The sequence below is a fragment of the Phlebotomus argentipes genome, unplaced genomic scaffold, assembly GCF_947086385.1.
Source record: "Phlebotomus argentipes unplaced genomic scaffold, Phlebotomus argentipes genome assembly contig_2, whole genome shotgun sequence".
Classification (NCBI taxonomy): domain Eukaryota; kingdom Metazoa; phylum Arthropoda; class Insecta; order Diptera; family Psychodidae; genus Phlebotomus; species Phlebotomus argentipes.
In genome coordinates, this window is record NW_026776162.1 from 8,066,673 (window position 1) to 8,092,555 (window position 25,883).

General features: G+C 40.6%; 1 protein-coding gene across 3 annotated transcripts in view; it reads left to right on the forward strand.

Moving 5' to 3' along the window:
* LOC132264846 (neurotrimin-like) overlaps window positions 1–24,430 on the forward strand; it is a 38,692-nt gene extending 14,262 nt beyond the window's left edge. For all 3 annotated transcript variants that reach the window (XM_059765175.1, XM_059765176.1, XM_059765177.1), the window contains 9 exons: window positions 1,586–1,705; window positions 12,550–12,750; window positions 14,740–14,880; window positions 14,945–15,076; window positions 20,366–20,463; window positions 20,534–20,896; window positions 21,723–21,919; window positions 22,739–22,797; window positions 23,870–24,430. In XM_059765175.1, coding sequence (XP_059621158.1) covers window positions 1,586–1,705; window positions 12,550–12,750; window positions 14,740–14,880; window positions 14,945–15,076; window positions 20,366–20,463; window positions 20,534–20,896; window positions 21,723–21,919; window positions 22,739–22,797; window positions 23,870–24,000 — 1,442 coding nt within the window. In that variant the 3' untranslated portion in view covers window positions 24,001–24,430. The remainder of the gene's footprint in view (window positions 1–1,585; window positions 1,706–12,549; window positions 12,751–14,739; window positions 14,881–14,944; window positions 15,077–20,365; window positions 20,464–20,533; window positions 20,897–21,722; window positions 21,920–22,738; window positions 22,798–23,869) is intronic.
* Window positions 24,431–25,883: the final 1,453 nt, after the last annotated feature.

The following is a 25,883-nucleotide window of genomic DNA, read 5'->3' on the forward strand; positions in this document are numbered from 1 at the left end:
ATATCACGGGATTTCACGTCAGAATGTTGCAACATTCGCAAGAAGGGGAAAAGCCAGCAATTATCCGTGGATATACACGGGAAAAACTGTATGTCGATGAGCACAAGATTATCGGAAAATACGGAAATAAAATCCAAAATTCCAATAATTTTCCTACCATTTTTAAGCGGTAATTTTAATTTAATTTTTGTATTTTTCTACATTTTTTATAGGTTTATGTGTCAGACTTTTAGGAAAAATTATAAACTGAAATCAATAAATTTGCTATTTAGACAAATCGAGATCAATTTAGTTCAATTTTTGCAACAGATTGAAATTTTTGCCACAATTTATTCGCAATTTCCATAGTACAATATTGAAATTATTGTAAGTAATTTCCTTCTACTATATATCGACGGGTCAACTAACTATGAAAAGTCGATTTATCATAGTTTTCGTCTTATGAAGGTATTTTTGAAAAGCCTTTTATTTGTTCTTTCTGTACAAGAATTTTAAGATTTGTATTTTATGAGACAAAATGTATGAAAATGTCTCAAAAATTGCAGTCAAATGCATAAAAACGTCTTTTTAGAAAATATTTGTAGATTTTCAGAATTATTCTTAAATGTTTTTTTGGACTTTAAATGAATATTTCTCATATCTTTTAAATTTTTTCGCTTGAAAACATTAAGAAAAAGTTCAATTGAAGTATGAAAAGTTGATTTTTTGTATAAAATCGACTCAAAAACCATTAAAAATCGACTTTGAAAAGTAATATTTTCAGATTTTCTATTAATTTTGCCACATTTTAGTCAAAAATTTCAATAAATACAAATTAAACATTTACAAAAAAAATACAGAGCAATATTTTCACTTTAACGAACGATTTGAAGGCATTTTGAGTATTTTGAAGTAAATTTGGCAAATTTCGCAGCTGTTTTAATGCAAAATTTTGAACTCGTTTTGCTGAAAAATGGCGATTTTGACTTTTTATAGTTTTCGAGGCACCCGTCGATATGTAGATAAATTTTGAAATAGTTACAATATTAATGGAAATATTTTCCATTCCATCATGCCAATTATCACCATATTGTTATGAAAAATCCATCAATACTCCTCGCAATACCTAAGATTTTCCTATATAAACTCGAAAAAGTGATCAAAAATCGGAAAATCTGGGATGTCTAAGAAGCTACATTAGAAGGTCATATGGGGAAAATTGCTATGTATTTTATTTACCTAAAACTTTCCGAATTGAGAAAAGAAATTGGGATTTTTTAGTAACAGTTGCAAACAACAGAACTTTAGCGCTGGAAAATCTAAGTTTCCTATTCACTAAAGCAATTTTCCGGGCATTTCAGGCCTTCAGCTGTGCGAAAGCATATCAATATTTCTCTGCTATTAAGCCCTATTCTCAGTGTTGGCGAATTGCAAATTCCAATTTCAACTGTGCATTTTGCGCCGCAAATTGAATTTTCTCGCGAAATCGCTCGGCAGCTTACATTAAACAGTCCGTGGGACAAACGGAAAGTCCGCAAATTAATAGAATATCCTCTGTGACTCTGCATTGTGCTCTAAACAGGAGTATCTCTCATGTGTTTTGCAGGTGGAGCCATCAGCCACGCGAGCGGAATTGAAGCGGAGCCAATGTTTATATCACAATCGGCAGCATTTAAATTCGTGGTCGGAGAGACGATCACCCTTCCCTGCGAGGTGACACATCCAGGTGGGTATAATTTGCAGAGCGACCAGTGGTCAAATTTGCATCCCAGGGAGAGAGTGGATTTAACAATTATCCCCCATGAATTTCCATTCAGACACAAACTTACCCGCATAATTTATCCCATGGCAATATTATGCATTTAATCCTAAAGCCACATGCATTAGGCTCAGCCATTTCCCGTCTGTCTTAATGAGATTTCCACTCATGACGCACTCGAGCGATGAGCGAGAAAATATTTTTCAATCTGCACCTTAATTTCTCGTCTTCATCACAGACTCTCAACATCGACGCCCGAGGCGCGGATACTCTCGCCTTTTTCCTGTTCAACCCCCAATGCCTTCCTTCAGCCCCTGAAATAACGATTTCCGTAGCGCCGCCGGATATTTTTCCTTTATTGATACGATGATGGTTTCCCGCTTTCGATCATCGACCCGATCGACACAACACTTTCGCTCTTTTTCGACGGGGGGTTGAAACAGCGAGAGCGTGAGAGAACAAAAAGGGAATTTCGCCAATCCACTCCAATATGTACAATTCACCCTTCGCATCTCACACACATCCAATTTTCCACCCCTTCCTTTCGCCACCCACCGAACGAAAAGTCAACGGCGCACGAGATATACACAATAATAATATTAAACTATAAAAAAAAGGCGAAGGGATGAGCGCTCATGCAAAAAAAAAAACACTGAGAGCAGCATCAAAAGAGAGTGCACATAAAAAATTAAATGTTTTGATAAAAAATGGTGCAAATAAATTTTATTTTTACTCACTTTCCCACCCTAAGAGTCACACAGATACGCACGTATCTGAAAAATAATAAAATTGAATTGAGAGTCTCAAAGTGGCGTCGAATAATGTGCGCCCTTTCATCGGCACTTTCGACACCAATATTGGGAGCGCGCGCCACCCCCAATTGATTCAGGCCCGTGACGCCCTCGGGATTATCTCAATTTTGTCACTCACTAATCCTCCACCATGGCAAATTTTCTTGCGGAGTGTCAAAATTGCTCACAAGCAGCAACTTCGCCTCCGCCAATTTATCACATTTGCCTTGTTTGTCGCCCGATCTAATGACACCCTCGCAACTCAACACAGGAGTGGATAATTTTAAATTCACCAGCACAACATGCAAGTCATGAGGCCCGTAAGTGGATTAGCAAACTTACTTCGGCACACAAGCTTTTCACTTCACTCAAATTGTCTAATACTTTCCCACTCCGTCTGTGTGTGTGCGAGCTTTTCCCAAGCGGACATTCTATCAGCCATTAAGCTCTTCTGTGGAGGAATCGTGGCTCCAGCAATTGCTGAAGCCCGCATTTAGAGTTGAGTTGCAAAAGTGCAGCGGCAAAGCCTTTAGGGTCACTGCAGGTTTTCTATTCTGGCCTGTGAATTGTGATGTCGGGAATCAAACAGACGAAATGTTTAAGTAAATTAGTTTTTGAACTTCACATTTGCTATATATTTTCCAGTCAATGGACAGTGACAAATGCCCTGTTTCTAGACTTGTTTGCAGCGCTAGACTCTCCTAACTCCTTGACAAGGGGAAAGTCATTAGTCGATTTTTGAGGAAACTAATCGAAAAATAGATATTTTCCCAAGTAAAAACGACAAAGTGGCAAATATTGAATATTTGCAGCAGTTTTAAGGCATATAGAAGTTCCAATTGAACTACCCAATGGTCAGTTTGGCTTCAAAAAGAGTGTATGTGAGTCTCTTGCTGTTTAGCCGCACTAAAATCACAGCTTGGTCTCAAGACAAGACACGCGGCGTCACAGAATGTCACTCTTTCTAACTCCAAGAAGAGGGGAAACCAAGAGAAACTCAATGGTCTGACTTGACTAGTGATTTTCCCCTTTCTCTTTAATATCTCTTCTGCTTTTCATCAATAAATCCTCATCATATCCAAAGTCTCTAACTAGAGCAAGAGTTTTAGCAATGTTTGCATCCAAATGCAGCGCAAAGCGACACACTCTCGACGTGCTTTCAAGACTGTGAATGAGTGACCCTTTTCATGTTAATCATGTGGCAATTCATATATGTACAGATGCAACGGAGAGCTTATCATATTTTGCCTAACGAGCTTCTATTTATGAGCTGAAGGGGCTGAACGAGAGGAGCTTTCGGGTTCATGTCACTCGGCAAATCAACATTTTCAAGAGAGGAGCGCAAAGTGATTCACAGAAGTATGCTCACAGCATTTCGTGACACATTCGCCCCCGAAAACAGGGAGTGGAGATGCAGGCGATGCCTGTGTGCATCAATTCTGCATTAGATGCGACAGAGAAAAGTAATTAACCCATCCAATTAAGGCGAGCGCACGAGCTTTCACGTGCCGCAATATTTCGGGGTGGATTTTGTGAGTGATATGCACAACATGGCGTGATTGAGAGTCATTGGATTTGCCACGGTCTGGGCTGATAAACTATGGCTTTGAATCTGGGTTGGGATTGACAGTTTTTCGCGCTCTGTGTGTGCCTTGAGTGTGCGAGAAAAAGACATCAGAAAACCCAAAACGAAAATCTCTGTGAGATTTGTTGCAACGTGACAATTTCAATAATTCACAAATTCATAGCAAAACCCCGCGGAATTCTCTCGTGCGAATAAATTTGATCCTTTTCCTTTCCACTCCCACCGAACGCAGAAGCGCGCCCACAGCCGCAGCTTCGGGGGATTCAATTGGGGAGTCGCCCCCAAACTTTGCCATATTCCGCGCCAAGTAACGCGGAATTGTATGGAATGCCCCCAAGTGTATAAGTAGCTAAATTTTTGTGCGCCAAATTCACATGGCAGCGGAAAAAAAACGGAGGCAGATTCCGCACGTGGGGGTGGAAAATGAGGAAGAGAGAGAGAAAATTCCACACGACTCGCGTGTGTTCGTGGAAATAGTGCCATTGCGAAGCAAAGAGATTCCCATGGAAATTTTCACCCCCGGAGTTTGGGGCGCTGTGATCCCTCCCCAGTGTAAATTCACAGAATTATCATCATCCAACTAATACTTGACATAATGCACAACAAGGAGGGAATCTCATGGCGAACAGCAACCATAAAAGTTTCTCAACTTTGCGTAAATATGGCTAAAAATGCAAAAAGTTTTAATCAAATCCCCCAAATATTACAGATACTCCCACAGCGCGTCTCAAGGCGAAATGATACAATTTCTCGTCATCTGCCTGACAAAGTGTACACAAGGGGTTTCCACATCCCTCGCGACAGCCCCAAATTTATTCCACGCGGCATTGTGTGCAATTTTTTCACGCAAATTGCACACAAATAGCTGAATTATACTGCAAAAGCCGCGCGTATCATTTCTCCATGGCGAAAAGAGACGATAAAAAAAACGCACCCTTGTCAAATATAATTGCATTGCACATCAAGGGGGAAATAATACGGCTAAACTGTGAACACAACAATTTCTGTGAAGAATCACAAACACTTCCAGAACTTTGGCTGTGCTTAAAACATTCGTTTGCCTTATTTTCTTCTTCTTTTTTCGGGACTTTATAGATTTTTCCAACCGCTTTAAGCATCATAACCTCAAATTTTGGAATCTTTGAGCTTAAAAGACCCAGAAAACTTACAGAGAAACAGAAATTAAGGAAATTATTCAAATTTCCAGCTGATATTTTGATGAGATTCAAATTTCACTCGCTGTTTTGAATGCATTTTGGAACATAACCTCAAAGTTATTTTGAAATATCAAAAAGAATCCTAGAAACAAACTTTATTGTAATTTTTTTCAAGGAAGTATCTGAAATTTGCAATTTATAGAAGAAAATTAATCAAACAACTCTTAAAATGGACAATTTTTTGAGGTTATGATCAATTTCAGCATAATTAACACAGTTTCACATAAAAATTTTGTGATCTTTTATCAATTTTCATTATTTTTGTGCCAGTAAAAGCAAATTATATCAGTTTTGGTGCCAGAATAAATGATTTTGGAGGTTATTTAGTGGTAACATAACCTAGAAAAATGTTAAAAACAATTATTTTCTCTAATTATTACTACTTCTACTGTGCTGAACACGACTTCTGCCCATAATATCTCCCCCTTGATGCACACAGTCTTCTTTCTGGTGTGGATGGAAAAACCCTCGCGATTCACGCGAATGTGGGAAAACTTTGCGCCCATTTCTTAGCGTGAGAGCACAGAAACATGACAGAAACCCTCATTTTGGCGCAGAGATTCCAGCGGGAAGAAGAGGAAAGTTGTGTTGATGCCACACAAGAGGCGCCATAACACGATATGGAAGGTGAGTATATCAGGCGGCTTCATAGCAGGTTAACTCCATTATTTACAGTACTTTAGTACTTTCTAATTTCACTCCGAATCTCTCAAGGCTCTCAAGGGTTTCTCAATGTTTCTCAGCGTTTCCATGGTTGATGCTGAGCTCATGTGTGGAGATTATGGGAACGTTGTACATTTTCCACAACACGATTTTCACTAATACATCATAATTACAGTGCCTGAAATGATATAGTTTCGCCTTCTCCCCCCATTTGAGTGGGTGTTCTTGAGATTCCGACAGCTTTTGGTATTATTTTTACGGAAAACATCTCCTTGGCAGTTATATTTACTTTCATCGGAAGTTTCATTTGCCTGGGAAAATCAACATCCAACAGCGCGGTGAATTGATCTGCGGCCGCACTTATGCTGAGGGTTCTTGTGGCCAGTCTTTGCCTTGAAATTAAAATAAATATAAAATGAGGATGGCAAACAAACTCAAGATGACTTCCAATTTCATTATGTCGAGCGCGCACAACTGACATTCCTTGGCTGGTGGATGGAAAACTCTCTTCCCTTCTGCCAAAGGGGTTGGGCGCACCCTTCGCTCGGGCATTGTTCCTTCACCGCCAGAGTGGCTGCAATTGTGCGATAACTCGTCTGAGAATGATTGATTCACTCAAATATAAATTATTTTATTCATCGCCGTGTGTGAACTTCAGCCCTTTTGTTACACCAATTCAGCACGGCTTCTTCTTTGTCACTCACGCGCGCGCCTTCCCGGGGAGACACAACAAAAGTCGTGAGGGTGTTTGTGCTGAATACCTTGAGAATTCAATTCAGCCACGCTCACAAAGTGCGCCGTTGAATCACTGTCGAGTGGAATTTTCGTCAATATCAATCCAATATTTGGTTGTGCAGCAGCGAAATTCTCATCTGTCCTCAAAAGGTGTTCGTAAATAACTTATGACCAAAGTGGAAATTCATTTCCCCGATGCAAAGTTGGGGGGTGTTTGTCCATTTTTCCCCTTCTTCAAACTGCAAACTTTCCATCCCCCTGAGACTTGAAGAATTGCGATAAATTGCAACATTGGCATGAATTTGCCATTGCATAAAAATACTCAAACCACTGCAACATCAAATGCGCCATAAAACCCTCCGCCTGATGGTTTTTCTGTCTCAAAATCCATTTTCGCCCCATATGATGACAAAATTTCGCACCCACCCGCAGGAAGTGCTGGCAGCATTTGAGCATTGGCTCTTTTTTCCAGCTGAGAAAAATCCACTTTCCTATTTTATTGAGATTCAGCTGACAATTCTCGGCGATGCGCTGCAGAAAAAGCGGCGAACAAGCCTTCGGTGGCATCCAACACAACACAGCCAAACCACGGACGACGGGGTGTAATCTATTCGGAAATGGTGTTGCATTCGACACAAAGCCGTGTAAAGTTGTCGAAAGGAGATTTCAATGGTTCCTCACTGAGATTTCCGTGCACACTTTCTCACACAGCGGCTTCAATGGAGCTCAAAGGGATGAAAATGTGCCTTCAATCTGTACACAACTTCTGAACACTTGCAGAAATTGAAATTTTTGCACTGTTTGCACACTAATTAGCAGACTGTAATGAATCTCTTAAGTTTCCATTCTCGGGTTTTCTGTAAGAATTCACTTAAAAACGCTCTTTTTGGGTATCTTTTACGTACATAACCTCAAAATATATGTTAAGAGATCTGTAAAGATTACGTTTGAAAGCTTTTAGGGGTACAAAATCATGTGTTATTCAGAGTCAGAGTCAAAATTATCCTGAAAATCATCTAAATCTGACTCTTTTTGAGGTTATGTTTCACTTCACAATACAATTTGCAGTGTTTCTTGGCAATAAATGTTCAGAATAGTAATTTTTAACGCTTGCAAATGCTTAATTGGACTTGAGCATAAGAATTGATGTGCTAGAATTCGAATGAATAATTAAATCTAGCCTAGATTCTTTACATAACCTAAAAAAATGATTATTTTGATTGTTCTTACGTGAAAATCAAAGGAAATCCAATGAATCAGGATAATTTGGCAGTAAAAGAAGCACTCAGAACAAGGAATATTTGTGACTTTCTCAATACCTTGACTTCTTAACACTTCTCGCTGAACTGTACACCACTTCTGACTGTATTATCTGCCCCTTGGCGCAGAGAGAGAATTCTTCTGGGGAAATACACTCGGCGCAATATGCAACAAAGCATATTGTTGACCTCATTTCATGTATTGGCACACACCAGAAGAGCCATTCTGACCAAATTATCTAAGGCCAGATCCATTTCAATCACATGGCCAAACACAAAATCCACAGGAAAGTCCACAAAAGCAACACGACAGCATGCAGATTCCACATAATGCACATAACCTCAGGTCGAGTTATGAGAGGGTTGCTTTACATTTATGTGCAAGCAGACAAAGAGATTCAAGATGACTGTGGAGATTCTTTGCCAAACACGTCTCTTGTCTCTTGTGCGGCAACTTTGATTTTTCCATTGAGGGAAATGCCAAGCAAAACAGGCTTCATTGCGCTGCTGAAGCGCAGATTGTTGATCGATTTCTGCAGCAAAGTGAGCCAACGTGATTCCGGAAGACGACGATTAATTAATTAAAAAATACTCAGGGAAAGTTTGCTGGCCAATTAAGAGATTCCACCAGCTTTGATTAAGTGTTTCCTCATTCCTCGTCAGTCGTGTTTGGCGAAATCGCAGTTTGTGTTGCGATCTCGAGAGTCCTCCGCAGTTTATCCACTTAACTTCTTGCACGTGATGCAGTGGCATTTGCTGGGGTTGAAGTTTAGACAGTATAAAAACTTCACCCCATCATTATGGCGAAAAGGGTGAAAGTCTAATATTGGCAAATTAACCGAAAAACTCCATCAAGTGTGGAGAAGTCAAATTGTTCGGCATTTGAAGTGCGGAGGAAAGTCATTAAAAAGGAAAACACTCAGAGAGTAAAGTCAATTGAAATTGCTCTTCTAGATGATCTTCTGGCCGGAGTTGAGCATTGATGGGAAATCCCATTGGCCATGATGGCCAACAATAACTAACAACTCCGACAATATGATGGCAACAGCTGCACGAGACTCTCTCAAGTCGCAGCCATTTTCCCATGAAAATAAACAAATTTCCTTAAACTTTTCTCGAGGAAAGGGATTAAAATTTTAAACTCATTGCATTGAATCGCATTATTTAGAAATTTTATGTGCAACCTCGATTGCAAAGCGGCAACTTTCTCCGTGGTTCTTTGCATTCAAACTGAGAAGTTCACCGCATGTTTCCAATGTAACAAGGGAAAGAAATTACAGTCAAAAGTGGTGTACAGCTCAGCAGAAGTGAAAATGTTCAAAAGCTTACAATATTCTTTTCCTGACTGCTTTCTTACTGATTCATTATCCAGATTTTTTGGATTACTTTTGATTTTTACAGAGAAATAGTCAAGGGGCAAATCACAAGGCGATTTTTGAGGAAACTTAATGTTCTCTAATCAAATAATTAATTATTTGAGTAAAATAATCAAAAAATGATTATTTTCCCAAGTAAAATTGAAAAAAAATCAAATTATGATTCAAATAATAAAAAAAAGATTATTTTCGCAACTAAAATTGAAAAAAAATCTAATTTTGAATACATAATCAAAGAAAAGATTATTTTCCTGAGAAAAATCACAAAAAAAAACAAATACTGAATTAAATAATCAGAAACAAATGAATATTTTCTCAAGTAAATTCCCAAAAAATAATCATATTTTGAATAAAATAATCAAAATAAACAAGTCCCAAGTAAAATTATATAAAAATCTCAATAATGAAATTCTAATAAATTATTTTCAATCAATTAATCAGAATATTTCGAATATTTACATTTATTCAAGTATATTCAAAATTTGATTAAAAATTCCGGAAAATAATCAAAAAATAATCAGAATTTGTATGAAATACAGAATTTTTAATCAAATATTCAGAAAATTATCAGAATTTTCTACGAAATAATCAAAATTTGAGTAATAATCACAAATAATCGAAAAAAATGATTGAATAATCAGCAAGTTAATGGTCAAAACTTACGAGTAATTTTCCCCTTGGAAATAGTCATATTATTCCTTTCTAGGTTATGTAATGAATCAAGGATAGATTTAGTGAATAATTCACATTCTAGCACATCAATTCTTATGTTCATCGGCAAAATTCTGCATTTTTATGCAATAAACATTCCTATTCTCCACCATTGATGCCAACAAACACTGCAAATTGCAATCAAATCGAACATAACCTCAAAAAAAGAATAATGTATATTTCGAAAATGTTTATATAAAAAACTTTCTGGACAGTTTCTAGTCTGAATTAGCAATTTTGAGTTCATTAATGATGTCGTAATCTAGAAAGCTTCTAAACGGTGACTTTAAAGATTTCTTAGAGCTATTTTTTTAGGTTATGGCTGGAAAAATGACTAAAAAAATGTGTTTCATTGATTTCTGGCAAAAATATCTGATGGAAACCTAAAAAAATGACTATAATTTGTGAATAAGCGTGGAAACAGTCTAAGAATTTCAAGTGCTGGAAGTGTTAGGAAGTGATGTACAGATTTAAGGCATACTATCTTCCCCTTGCAATGTAATATATATACTACACAGCTGACCATACTTAGCTCGCTCTTCTTGGCTCTCTCTCTCTCTCTCTCCCTCTCTCTGGAATTGGCGAGCATGGGAGGAATTCTCGAAGAAATTCCACGCGAAAATCCCCAAGAGAAGCCGGCGAGTGGAAAAAAATTGGGTGGGAAATAAATTCATAAAGTTTTCATATGTTCTCACCCTCCGCCTTGCATTCTCAATTTCACTGTGCTTTCGCGGAAGTTGCATGCAAGGCACAGATCAGTGCGGAAATTGATGATCCATCTGTTTGTCATGCACAGCACAGCATAGGATTAAAGCATATTTCACAACAACATACATAGATATGTATGCAAGTTTGAGATTTTCGCAGCTTTTCCGCTCTTTTGCGTCTCAAGTCAGCGGAATTAAGGCCAAGACGAGCTCAAAATTCATACTAAAAGTTTCTCAAAATAGAGTAAATATTGAAAGATGGCGATATTTGGCAATTTTCCCAACATCAATCGATGAATTTCAAGGAGGTTTGATGAACTTTCAACATTGTTCAGTTGCAGTTTTTTTTTTTAAACTAGTTCAAGATTATTTGATTTTTAAGACACAGAGAGAAAATTGAATTTTGAAGCTTCAGAAATGATTTTTCTCATGCACGTCATGTGCCATCGCAATATTGAAATTGAAATTGCAATTTAGAATGACACGAAATGGTGTTTTAATAGGTTTATTGAGAAAATAGTGCAAAATTCTGACTGGAATATTGAAATATTGAATTTTTTTTTTCACCCCACAACTTTCAATGCTTAAGTGACAATTTCACGCGTGCTTTTTCCCTGTCTTTTGAATTTTTTCCCCCATTTATCATGAGCATTCCAAGTCAATTTTAAATTGTAGACCAAAGAAAAAAAAGCGAAGAATATAATGAAGTTGAAGTGAGGAAAAATTGTATTTCATCCCGATATTCGTCTTGGCACACGTGTGCAAAATAAATGTTCGACATGCAATAATTCTGTTGGACAATCAATTGCCAAGAGCGTTATCTCCGGATGAAATATGTTGCGAGATGTCGAAACAAGGTGATTGAAAGATTGTGCTGGAGTCCTTGACATTTATTGCATTCACTTCCCTCCTCAACACTTCATCTTGCTCCTTCTTCACGTGGAGAATGAATGGTGATGGAGCGCTGCAGCGCCACCCACTCGGGGGTGTAGACACAGCCAATTCGGTGAGGGTTGAATGGCTATCTGGAGAGTGTTGTGAGGAAAGTCAAAAGAAGGACATCGAGGCTGAGTTCCTTTGCCTCACTCTGGAATATTCATGCGAGAGTCTTTGAATCTTTGACAAAGGGGGAGATAATACAGCCAAAAGTACCTTAAGAAGTGATCAAAAACTTACAATCCATTCTATTCTAAATTGTGCGAAGAAAAATTCCTTTTCATTCAATTCTGAACATTCGAATTCTGAATCTTTGATGCCAAAAAACAAACTGAAATTGTGTAAAAATTGAACATAACCTCAAAAATAGTCATTTGGACTTGGAAAACGCTTCTTTAACATATTTTCTGGGTGATTTTGACTCTGAATTAGCAATTTTGAGTCAATTGGCAAATCATAAAAGATGATTTTATCATCTAGAAAGCTGTCACTTGAAGTCTCTTAAGATCTCTTAGTGATATTTTTGAGGTTATGGTCGAAAAAGACTCTAAAAAAAAAGCTGTTTTAAGTGGATTTTCAGGGAAATATCGCAGGAAAACTAAAGAGATCTGTTATAACTTGGAAATTAGTGTACAAAAAGTCTAAAAAAAAAGTGTTAGGAAATGGTGTACGTTTTATCTCCCCCTTGTCTTTTGCCATTTTCAACTATCACACAAACACACAGAGAGTAATTATACATCTCCAGCACATTAACATCCCTTTGCCACTCTCCTCTGCGGATCCTGGGCGCGCTGTCGAAGGACAAAACTAACATCGAAAAGCATTTTGCAGGTACATTCGTCCTGGCATGGAAACGTGGCATCGCCATCCTCACGGCGGCCACAGTGAAAGTCACACCCGACCCAAGAGTGCGATTAGTGAACGGCTACACGCTGCAGATCAAGGAGGCAGTGCCCCAAGATGCCGGCGACTACATCTGCCAGATTGCGTCGCTCAATCCCCGAGAGATAACGCACCATGTCGAAATACTAAGTAATGTATCATTGCTCCTTTGCATGTCCTCCAGGGGGGTTGGTCAGTTGATTGCCGCGCACTTCTTTTGCCTCTGTGTAGAAAACGGCCTGGAGAAAAGCTCCCGGGACGCTTTTCACTGGGCCAAATTCTCCTTTTGCCCACAAAGTACATGTCTTTTGCCCAACTGATCAGCCCCTGAGCTTTTCCACCCTTCCCCTTGGGAGATTTCCCGCACAAGATATATACAGTTACGCCCACCACATGAGAACATTATCGTGAAATATCTCCTCTGCGAAAATTTTAATGTCCTGCAGATGAGGATTCTTGTGACATGGAGAGTTTTGGGTCATGAAAACATGCGTCAATTTCCTCGTGTGCCGCAAAATAGCACTGTACTTAACCTCACCCGGAGAACCCCATTCGTGACAATCATGAATTGTGGCCGTGGTTTGTAATTTGAATTGCATGTTTCTGTCCTCAACTGTAAACTTTCTCAAATGACATAAATTATCGCATTTTGCCCTTCCACATAAGCAAGAGGGCAGTTTTTTTCCGCTCGCGTCCTGCTTTAAAGCTTAAAGCTCTCGCCATCGTCAACCCAAATAGAGTGTGTTTAAACTCAGTCGCTGCCCTGGAGGGGATTTTCACTAATTGTGGAGATGCGAAACAGAGAGAATTGCATAATCTCGTAGTTTATGTGAATTGAGGCTCATTAACAGTCCATTCGGTTGGCACGCGGAAGGAAGTTCTCGCCACGAGGCGCGAATCTCCAAATGATTCAAAATGCACTGTTGCGATGTACCCAGATAACACCGGGTGAACTTTTGTCACACTCTTATCTGTAGACTTAGAAATGCCATAAGATTCCCACTCAAATAAGTCATGCTTAAATTGTGTTATATTAGTTTAAAACAGTCTTTGTAAAGCCAATTTATATCGCCTGAATGGGTAATTTTATATCGATCTGCAGAGGTGGTGTTAAAGAATGTGTAAAAAGCAGAGTGCTAAATCTTAATCTGAAGATATCTTGCAAAAATACATCAATCTGTGATTGTAATTTTACTTTTTAAGTGTGATTATGCAATATACTCGTAATAAATTATTTTTATCGCAGATATTTACTAATTATTCCACTATAATTCCACACATTTTTCCTCTCTTACACAATGTGGAATCGCTTAACACTTCTTAACACTGTTAACAGCGATTTTAGGACATAATTTCGTTGACAGTGCTTTAAATCTTGTGTTAAAATCAAGATTAGGGTCAAAAATCAGGGAATAAGTGCCGAATTGAGTCAGAATTGAGTCACAATGGCGACAAGGCGACGATCGACGGCTGTTCATCAAGTGTTGCCACCTGGGAGAGAAGCGTTTTGGTGGGTGGAAATGTGTGATTAAACGATGAATCACTTTATGTGACCCTTATCAGTTTTATAAGTTGGCGGAATGTCTCCCCGCTTTCCCCGGGAAAGTTATTATGGCGCGGAGCACAATAAACGCCACTGAGGACAGATCGTTGAACATGGCAAGAAATCTACCTTCCGGGACTTGAGCAACTCGCCTTTTGCAACACACAAATGTGATAAAAGTTTAATCGCTTTAATCTTACTTTATGGAGCTCGACAATTCTTCCTCCCCGAAGACTCGCTGGCATCCCAAATGCCGCCGCCCCTCTGTGCGCACCCCCAGACGGGGGGGTGTGAGCGGTGCGAAGTGCGCCCGATGTTGGGAAACTCTCCATCAGCACGACACGGTGTCATCTGTGCTCGGAAAATTGGTCAATTAAGAAGATACACGAGTGAATTTCAATTAAAATACACTCCAACTACACACTCAATGATTAATACTGGAGCTCCTTTCGGCCGGCACCTTAGATACGCTTGTTATTCCCATTTGCCAGAGAGCACAAAACTGAATCAATTAGTGAGGTGGTCCATTAATAAAAGCCCCCATCTCCTTCACGTGCGCTTCTCACCTTTGTCTGCCGTCCAAAATCTCGTTACAGTTCCACCGAAAATTCATCATGTAACATCCGGAGGACATTTGCAGGTGAAGAAGGGTTCACCCGTGCGTCTTGAGTGCTCCGCCACGGGAAATCCCACGCCCAACATCACGTGGACGAGGAAGAACAACGTCCTGCCAAATGGTGAGCATCTTGGCCTCAATTGCCAGCCCACACACTGTCTTAATGCACACGAACTGTCTTGCAGGTGAGGAAAAATTCGTGTCGCCGTCGTACATCATAGAGAATATGGATCGTCACAAGGGCGGCATTTACCTGTGCACGGCCAACAATGGCGTAGGCCACACAGCCTCCAGTCAGATTAATCTACACGTCCTGTGTGAGTGATCCTTCTCACTTTGCATGCGGCAGTTTGTGAATTGTTGTTGGAAAATTCCATGTGACACACTTAATCAATTTCTTGCATGACTTTGAGGCATTTTCACTGCACAGCAGTACAATTTGATAATTGTATGCAGATTGCTAATGGGGTCTTTGTTGTCACACACGCACAGTCGGGGAAAGTTTCTTGCCTTTCTTGCTCAACCACCACCACAAAGGGAGTTAATGACTCTGGGAAGGGGATGGAAAAACCAGCAAATGCTCTGAGAGCCGCCCAAGGGGCAGATATTATGACTGGAAGTGGTGTACAACTTCACAGAAGTGTTTAGGAATTGGTAGTTGTAAAATATGTCGAATGTTTGCACTGAAAAAATCTTCTATTTCAGCAAATTAAGGCATTTTCTACATAATTCTATTTGGAAAAAATCAATTAAATTGCTTTTTCTAGGTTATGAGATTGATTTAAGACAGATTCGGGTGATTAAAAAATCCTCCAAATCATGAAAATTGAGTTTATTCCGAGATTATTTCTCTTTTTCTTGGCAAAGTTTAGCTTTTCCTGTTTAAAACAACTTCAAATTAGGTAAGAAGAAGCTTAAAAGTCACTCATAACCTCAAAAATTGTATTTCAGTCTAGAAAATTGTCTTTTTGCTAAGTTTTTTCCGCGGTTTGTGCTTAAAAGTGGCAATTTTGGCGTAAAAAGGTTCAAATTGGGCGAAGAAAGATTTTAAAGTCGCATTCATAACCTCACAATTTGATCACAAAATATTTACTTACTTTTCTAAAAAAGAAAACTAGAAAATAAAGACACAATTTTGCCATGAACGAACCAAAGAATATTAAAATCAATTTTTACAATACAAAATCTATGGATTTGAAGATCTTAAACGTCTTGAGACGGAAAAACCTGCATTAGATTTGTGATAAAGTCAGAAATTCGTGTAGGAAACAGTTGAAGAAGTGTAAAAAATGCTTTCAAATACGTTTAGAAGTGTCTGGAAGCGTTGAAGATTCTGCAGAGGAATTGTGGAAGTGTCTGGAAGTGATGTACAGATTTGAGGCATATTATCTCCCCCTTGGAGTCGCCTAGGGTATTTCTACATATGTATATATGCGTCACAAAGCTCGCACTAATCGCAAATTGAATTGCTGGAAGAGAAGGTACGAAGAGCTGCATTGCATCCGCACAAAATATGTGGAAAGATATTAAATTATTTACAACAACCCCCTCATCATCTTTGAGCGTGACATTCTGTGCATTGCTCAACCCCTTGAGAGATATTATTAATTTGCATATTTTGCTCTCCGCACATTCCTCATGATTCTGTTGATTTGCGTCTCGGGCGCCTCACAAGCTCACAGACGCGCAGCGATGCTCTTTAGCATGGGAAAGAGACACTCCATATCCACAAAATATCATGTACAGAGTGAACTTTTGTGCTATAAATGAAGAATGCATGAAGACGAGATACAATCAGCATAAATATTCTGGGTGCTGTGCAAGTGGATGGTGTGTAAACACGACCAATACAAATGTTGAGCATGTACAACATGAGAATTTGTGGTGAAATGTAATTATTTCGCACTCATTCTAATTGCAAAATTCCATGAAACGTCTGATTGCCAGGCGAGCGTGAATATGAATGTGCGAAGCTCATCGAAAACACTGTCCAAAAAGGGGCTGAAAATTTATGGCACTTGCACAAGAGATGCCAAGAAAACATAAAAACGCTTCGGTGTTTTGAACTTGAATCCAGACAAACCCTTATGAACTTTGCAAGAGCTCAAAATGTTTGGGACTATTTGAACCACCCTTTTTTTGAGCCATGTGAAAATGTTCCAATTACAATTATGTTTATATGGTTTAATTGCAAAATGTTGCCTCAAAAGCCTTTTCCTTCCTACGATTTCGCTGGAATGTGACCAAATTTTGCTGGACTCTCGCTGGAAGTCTGGCAAAGGTGATTATTGAGTCGCTTTTCCTCGAACGGGGGTGCTTTTTCTTGGCATCAAAGGGTTCCACCCCGCAGCTGATTGAGTGCTGTGACCTCGCCAATCGCTTGGCTTCCACCTCGACGCTGAGCAGAGACCATTTAACGACCACCTCGAGGACTGGCCATTGCGTAGTTGTGCGGAATTTATATTTAGCCAGGGTAAGGGAAATTGACGGCAGCTGGCAGGAAACGAGAGGGTCGAGGGTGAGGCTTTTAATGTGACCAGCCTGACCACCGAGACACCTTCAAGGGGCAGATATTTTGATCACAAGTGGTGTACAGCTTTGCGGAAGTGTAAAAATTATCTTTTGCAACAAAAAGAGCCACATTTTGCCTAGAAAAATCACTTTTATTGTCTTTTCTAGGTTATGTGATTGATTTAATCACTAAATTTGTGTTCCAGCTGGGAATTATTCCCCTTTTCTCATCATAATTGAGCATTTAGGTTCAAAGGACATTTTAGATTGGTTGAAATTTCAGTACAAAAGTCAATTATTGCCTCAAAATTATCACTTTAGCCTAGAAAATGTCTCTGTTTGTGATTGAAAGTGGCAAATTTCAGAATTAAAGAGATTGAATTTAGTCCGAAGAGGAGTTTTTAAGCCAGATTCATAACCTCACAATTTGGTTAGAACTTTTCTAAGCACTTTCCGAAGGCGTCGAAGGCAAAACTAGGAAATCAAGGTAGAAATTGTTAATGGAGGAGTGTAAAAAGGGATGGAAAATGCATTTAAGGGCGGTTGAGAAGTGTCTGAAGTCTTGATTTGAGGCATATTATCTCCCCCTTGTCCGTCCTTCCGGGGGGCGCGCTCGAATTCACACCCCAGCAGCGCCCCAATTTCGTGCCCCACCCATGGCGAATTGCTACGATGTTTGTGCCCGCCATTAAGCCGACTTTGCCGGCAATGATACACTTAAAACGGCATAATTCTGCTACAATTTATTATTATACACATCAAATATTTGATCATTGCCCTGTGTTGGTTGCGCCCCTGCACTGGGTGGGGGCGTGTGTGCATCTGGGCTAATGAAAATGGCAAACAAATACCCCCTGCGAAAGCTCCACCGACCAAATTCCCACCCTCCCCGAACCGCCACTGGCTCTGCGGAAAGCTCTAAAAGCTCGCCGCGTGAGCCGCAGTGCGCGACACAATTTCGCCAAAGTACTTCTCACTCTCTGGGGCTTCGCAGTGGAAAATTATATTTGACAATTGTTGCAATAAAGAGCGACTGGTGAATAAAATGTGTGGCTGGAGTGGAGAACAAAAAAAAAAAGTTTGTCCTCGCGAAAGTGTAGCGTATAAATTGTGATTTATGGCCTATAAACAATTTTATTGTCATACACGGAGTAAATTTCAGCAATTTTACAAAACATAAAACCAATCACTGTAATTCTCGGCAATATCGTGTTTGTTTGCCACTCTGAGCTGCGCTATCAGTTGCAAAATATCATGCACAAATATTGTTCAACATGAAAAGCACGGAGGCTTTTCAATCATGGCTCGCAGGCTCTCATTTTTTTCTGGTTGCTCTCGCCGCGACCAAAAGCTCGCGTGGTGTTTAAACAGCCTGAGATATAATATGTTGCATACTGGAGAGGAGAATTTGTGTTTTATTCTCCAGTACATTTTGCAGAAATTAATTAAAATAACCGCCTCGTCAATGCTCAGCAACACACACAGAGAAAAACCATGTCAATCGATGTGAATTTCCAGGCTTTGCGAATACCATTAATCTGGTGTGTCGAATCAGCTAAATTTAATAACTTCCGAAAAGCTGTTTATTGAGCGGATGCGAGCGAAGATTTCGGGCGGAAGTACGTGCGAGATGGAGGCGCATTTGTCATATCAGGTTGACCATAAATCAACTTCACAATGTTGGAATGTATAAGAAACGGAAGGAAACTTTTATCAACTTGTGCCTGCCGCCCTTTTTTCCTCGCACACAACACACCGAATTCATCTCTCTCTCTCTCTTGCTCTGCATCCCCTTGAATTCTAGGTCATCGTGGCGGCAGAAAGAAAGCCCAATGGTGGCGAAGAAGAAGATGAAATTGGCGAGAAAAACACCGATGTGGCTCAGAGATTTTCATTCACAACCATGACACGATGGTGGCCTAATTCGAAAATGGTACCGTCGAGCTTAAGATGGGCGCTCTGCGGGGTGGAAAAAGTGCCACACAGAGCCCTCAGACGATTTTCTCCCAGATTGTTTTTTAGGCCCTCGTCTCCAGAGAGACAATGCGGTTGATAGCCTATTTGCCCCCGAGGGTGGAAAAGCTCTCTTATGGCGTGGATTAAAACATGACGCGCAATGGCAGGGTTTTCTTTCAGCCAAAACACCACCAGCCAAATGTTGTGCCTCTTCCGCGACTGATTATATGCTTAGCGAGGACATCTCTGAGCATCCTCAAACTCCTCTTGTCACTCAATATTGACTGCCTTGGTGAAGTTCACGTGCGATGTTGAAGCCCCACATCAAAATTTGTGCGGATAAATTGAGGTAAAATTGAAAATGACCAAAGTAAATTACTTTTCCTGTCTCCATCGACTCACATTTCCGCGCCAGTCGCCCGAAAGGCCTCTGTTGACTCCTTCAGCCGCACGAAGGGCTTCGCCACCCTCGAATTTCAGGGCGGCTTTCAGCACCTGGTTAGCATATCGCGTGTGTCCCTCGTTGGCGTGCGAGTGGCGAATGGGCGAATGGGCGATTCAGTGCAAACAAAAGGAAGGCAGTGGGTGTAAATTAAGTAAATGCGACGATTTGGCTTACGCTGACCACCCCAAAAGGGCTAAGAATTATGCGTGAAAAGGGTCGCCCGCTTTATGCGCGGCCAATGTAGTAAAAAGCATGGTTTCCGGACTCAACTGTAGTCGCATAAAGTGCCAGAAGTGGAGCAAATCATTATTGAGACACTTTTAGATGATTTTGGGGGGGAAAAGATTTGCCCTTTCGTGGCTCACACTCGGCACAGGGTGAATCACGGCCACCCACGCGCGCCCCTCGGGGTTGCATGTTGCCACCAACGAGCCCGATAATGGGTACGTTCCAGCTTGCCCCGTCACACAAATTCCATCTCATTAATTTACGTTTACCGCACAATTTATACTCGAACGTTGCATGTGTGTGAAAATATGTGAATGCTCGCTTTCGTATGTGCATGAAATTCTTATTAATACAATATAATACTTTAATGGATCATGAGTGGTGCTGGTGGGGAATTTTGATGTCTTAATTACCATCATGCGAGAAGGGGCGCAAATAATTGGCACAGAATTATTTGAATGTTTAGATCCGCCTGAGATATCCGTGGAGCGCCAGGTTGTGTTCTCGGGCGAGGGTCAGGAGGCGTCACTCGTGTGTATTGTTCACGGTGAAGCCCAACCGGAGGTAATTAATCCCACCCCCGCCAAACCCCTCCCCCGCCGACTATCAATCACACTCTTTCTCCGCGCCGCAGGTGATGTGGTTTAAGGACACCATGCAAATCGACCAGACGGATCGCATGATCACGGAGGCGCGCGGCGCGCGACACACGCTCATCATCCGCAAGGTGCACGCCATGGATTTCGGCAACTTCTCGTGCGTGGCGGACAATCAGCTGGGCAAGAGTCGCAAGAGCATCACGCTCACGGGCAAGCCCAACGTGGCCACGTTCAGGTCCGCCGCGATGAGTCAGTGGCGCGACAAGTACAACATCTCCTGGACCGTGGACTCCTTCTCGCCCGTGGAGGAGTACAAGCTCTACTACAAGCCCGTCTTCTCCACGTCCGACCACAGCCAGCACATCTACGAGCCCAAGCTCCGGTCGCCCTTCATTCCGGTGAGTCTTGTTTTTCAGCCTTAATTAGCGCAAATCTTTGCAGTTTGACGGTTTCCACCGCAATTTACACCGAGTTTGAGAATTTTAGCTTCATTTCCCATAGTAAACAAGACAAAGCTTGATATTTTGGCTTAAGAAATGATTTTGCTCAAAGTTGTGATTAAAATATCTGATTTTTTAGCGTTTTTCCGCTAAGATTTTAGCAATTTAGTAGGAAAACTAGTGATCACAGCGGTGATTAAGCAAAATACTGATGCGAATATTAAATAGATAGATGTCGCATCATGGAAGATAGACTTCCTGTTTCCTTGCTAATATCTGATCACTAAAAAGCAATAATTTTAGCAAAATATTAAGCAAAAATTCTGGAAAATTGCTGAGAATATTCATCGAAATTGAGCCACATTCAAGCGCTCAAACAGCAATTTTTAGTTAATTTTCCCTTTTTAGCATTTGTGGTTTGCTGGGTTGTATTTCAGCAATATTTAATTGCTTATTTTAACTATTTTCCAGAGTTTTTCTGTGTTAATCTTGCAACATTCGAAACGACACTTATTTACCCATTTGTTTGCTATCTGAATAGCACACGAAGTTTACTTGTTGCTAAGAGGCTAGATTTAGGTAAGACGTTGCAAAAACAGGGAAAGTTTTGAGGAGAAATTTGAATGTGAGATTCTGTGAAATAATCCCTTGAGAAAGAAAAGACAAATCGCTAATTCCACGTCAGACTTTGCCAGCACAAATTCCCACTTATTGCAGGCAAAGTCTGAGGGAAAATCAAACACTATAAATTGCGAGTGTCTAATAACTGGGGCATTTTCCGCAGGATCAGCCGCCGAGTCCCGCTTACGACACCTTCAACTACCACGCCGGCTACGGGAATGCCATTCACTGGGGCAAGAACGAGTGGCGAGACATTGTTCTTCCCGCCATTCCCGTATCACCGCACTACACTCAAGGAATGAGCTACGTGATAAGAAATCTTGATCCAGATCAGCAGTACGAAGCCAAAGTGCAATCAAGGTACGTCGCGAACTTTACCCTCTCGCCTGCCATCGCCCCCTGTCACAGCAGTTTACCCACACCCCCGTCGGCAAACACACCCCAACGCCACAATTCATCCCTGCAGGGCGGCGAGTGCACGCCACTGCAAATGATAACGAAGGGAATTGAAAGTGAACTTGGGAGTTGTGTAATTTGAGTACATAGTTTTTAATTTCAAGAGCCGCAAGCTCCGCTCTGTGGATGAGGGTGGAAAAAAGTGCACAAGTGCTGAAGATAGTCGGTTGGTTGGTGGATGAAATCACAGAGACAAACATGGTCATATATTAGACTTTCTCTCCAGAGTAAATGGTTTGCTCTTGATATTTACCCAGAGAGAGAGAGAGAGCTTCTTGCCAATCTCAACGAAAAACCCAACATGCACTTGTGTTCTGCAGCGAATGTGGTGTCGGAGGGCCCAAAAAGTGTTTACCACAGTAAATTTATATTTTCCACCCCTTACCGCCCTTCCTGAGATACGGTCCGCGCGGGGTTTGGTTGTTTAAAAACAAATACCAGGGAATTTTTACCACCTCAAGAGGGCATCGCGCTCTCGGGAGACAGCAATCGTGTGCTAAAATCTACAATTCCCCAGCATCCGCCGGAGGAAAATGGCTGCGAGAACAACCCTGTGCATAGTGTCTGGGAAGTGCATATAATTTATGATTCTCCCACACTTTCCACAGTCCAATTGTACCACGCTTTGTGGCTCCCCCACGACTCCACTGATGGTGATTCCTCTTCACAAACCACCCCCACACACAAAAATGTGCACCTAAAGCGTCTTGTTGCTTGTTACAGAAATCGCTTTGGTTGGAGTGATTTCACCGAGAGATTCCTCTTCACAACCTCCAATACAGGTGAGAGAGCAGCTTTCTGCAGCATAAAAATTAAATTTTACACCCACTTTGTGCCATTCCATCTCGTGTGTGGAGTTTATCTTTATGCTGATACATGGCCATTATTGAGCGCAGAAAAATGTGCGCCCGAAGATGCACACAAAATGAAATGGAGCAAACACAAAATTCAGAGTGCTTCACTTGCGCCATCAGATTTTCCTGGAAAATTTGATTCACTCCCGAACAGAGTTGAGGGATGATTTCCACAGGGTAGATTGACTGATGAAAATGAGAAAAAAGTAAATTTACTAGACGAAATCGTACATAATACGCAAAGAGAGATTTTTTCAAGCTCCGCCCACTCAAACGCCACGCCCATTTGAATAACTTTTGCAATTGTAACAGTTTTACTCGTCAAAGTCGATGTTTAACATGGGAAAGAAGTCTTTATTCAACACCTAGAAGAAAATCTTCTTATAGTTCTTAATCAAGTATTAAAATATTGCTAAAAGATAAATATTACCGAAAAATGATAATTTTCCAAGTAAAATTGCAAAATATTTTAGTAAATCAAATTATTTTTTTTTAATATTTTCAAAAATTGGCAAAATATTAATTCGAACTTGTAAATAACATAAGGAGCAAGAATCCCAGCGCTTAGAGCGAATCTGACCTTTGAGAAATACAATCGGAACTTCTACATGCCTTTGCAGTTTCAACTGCTGCCCTCTGGCGGCAATATGTGGAGAAAATAGTAAAAATCATAAAAATGATTGGAATTTGTAGCGAATAATACAAAATTTAAGTAAATATCAAAGTTAATGGTGAGAAATCGCTTGTGACTTTCCCCTTGTAATGTGAAAATTGCGGGGACATTTCTATCAGTGCTCGCTATCTATCCACCCTCCAACTCTGGGCGCTTTTATATTCATTGGTTAACAAGACGAGTGCACGGGAATGGCGCCTCCACATGGCAATGTGTGCCGTGCGGAGGCGAATTGAGATATCCCGGAAAATTACTGACAACCCTTGGGGTTGCTTTTTTACCGCTCGAATTTAATTTACATTGTTGCCTGTCATTCCCCCGCGCCAGACACCGAGATGAGGGACATGAGTGTCACCCACTACAGCAGTCCGAGCTCGGGGACAGGAAGTCTCTCGATATGGAGTCTGCACCTCACCGTGCTCAGCGTGGCCCGAATTGGCCTTCTGTGGCGGTTTTAAGCTGCGCCGCGGCCAGTGAGACGAGTTTTAGTCGTGCGAGGGAATCCAGAGAGATTATATGAATTATATATGATACAAGGGACAAAAACTGTGGTGCGCATTTCATAAAATTATTATGTGTGTAAAAGTGTGGCTCATTCAAAACCAAGTGGATTTGAGTTCATCGTTTTTTTCTTTTTTTCTTGTATATCCCAGAAAAACCCACGCGCTCTTCATGTGTGCGGGTTTGACGTTTTTCTCTTCTCACGTAAATGCAAAGAAAAAAAAAAATTGTAATAAGAAGGTGAAGAAAAAAAAAATTGAGCTCTGTCATTTCCCTCTAAAAATAGGTAGTTGTAATTAATAAAGGAGAGCAGAAGCCAGAGTAATTAATTGTAGTGCATAAATTGGAGATAATTATTGAAGAAAAAAAAAAGGAAAAATTTCCACCTGAGAAAAATGGACTGAAGAAGCGCGCGATAAAAGTTTTCAAACTCAATTTCAAACTGAGGACAGCGTATTGATGATTACACAATTTTTACAAGTTTTTTTTTCTTTTGATAACCAGTCGCTTCATTAGTGTCGGCGAGGAAGAGGTGAAGCGCTTGGAGGGCGTCAAGAATGGAAGATTGAGGAACAATGGAGCATGATGTGAGGGTGGAAAATATCCACCGTGTTTCTCATTATTGTGCAAAGTGCGAAGTGAATGGTGTTGTGCAGCTGCGATGGAGAAGATGAGGCTAAAAGCTCGCAATTTGAATATATGACGGCGAAAAGTTTTTTAATGAAAATTGAGTTCGCTGGCACAGGAAAAATGGCGAGAGGGCGGGAAAATATTCAATAATAGAGTGACAATGCAGCGTGTTATTGAATAACAGCGCGCGTGGGGATGATTTGGGGCATGAGATAGAGAGAGAGAAGGGGTTGCTCTCTGAGGGTTGCTGGCGAAGCTCTGCAGTGGACACAGCATTGATCACTTCGTCCGAATATGAAAGAACAATGGAATTAATCAAGGGGATTTTTGTGTGGGTGGCATGTTTGCAGCATAGCGAGAGAGCTGTGTGTGTGATGATGAGACAAAATTCCATGTTTGGGCGATAGATATATATGTATAGAGAATATGTATCTAAAAACGTAAGGTTCATAGATTGCACTTTGCTGGAGGAAAAATTGGTGACTCATTCTTTATGAATTTATTACGATAGTAGCATAAATATTTTCATTCATTTCACATGCAGCGCATTTCCACGAACTCAGACTACCCCCAAAAACCCACCCCCTTCGACTTTTCTTTCCTCGGGTTGTGTGTTGGCACGGGCGGATATAGAAATTACAGCATAAATTACACATGACAAAAGATTCTCTCCTCTGGAGCGAGGGAGAAAAGTTTCGGTGGCTCTCGTGGATACTCCAATTCGCTGGTGGATGGAGAAGTGGTTGGGCCAAGTTTTCTCGCCAAGTGAAACTGAGTATCATCATCTTCATCTTCATCATTGTGTCGTGACACACAAAATTGACGTCGCTTTTAGTTACATCCACACATAATACAGCTCAGCCACCGAGAACCTCATCGAGATCCCACGCCCCGTCCAACACAATACTCATTACGCAATATTATGTATAAGAATTAAAATTATATACACACAACTCAGTGTAGTAAGAATGAGAAGAGGAGTGATGAAGACAGGGTATGTGTGTGTGTGGAAAGTGGGGGTGGTTCCAAAAGTGTTCTTCTTCAACATCCACCGCAGACAAGGTGAGCACAATCCCTTCAATTGGTGTACTTTCAGTGCAAGGAGGAAGAATAGATGATAAAGTTATCATAAATAGAGAATATGCTCAGAGAAGCCCCGCCCATTCTCATGCCCCGCCCAGAAGCCCAGAAGTTCTCTCGCTAAAGCCTG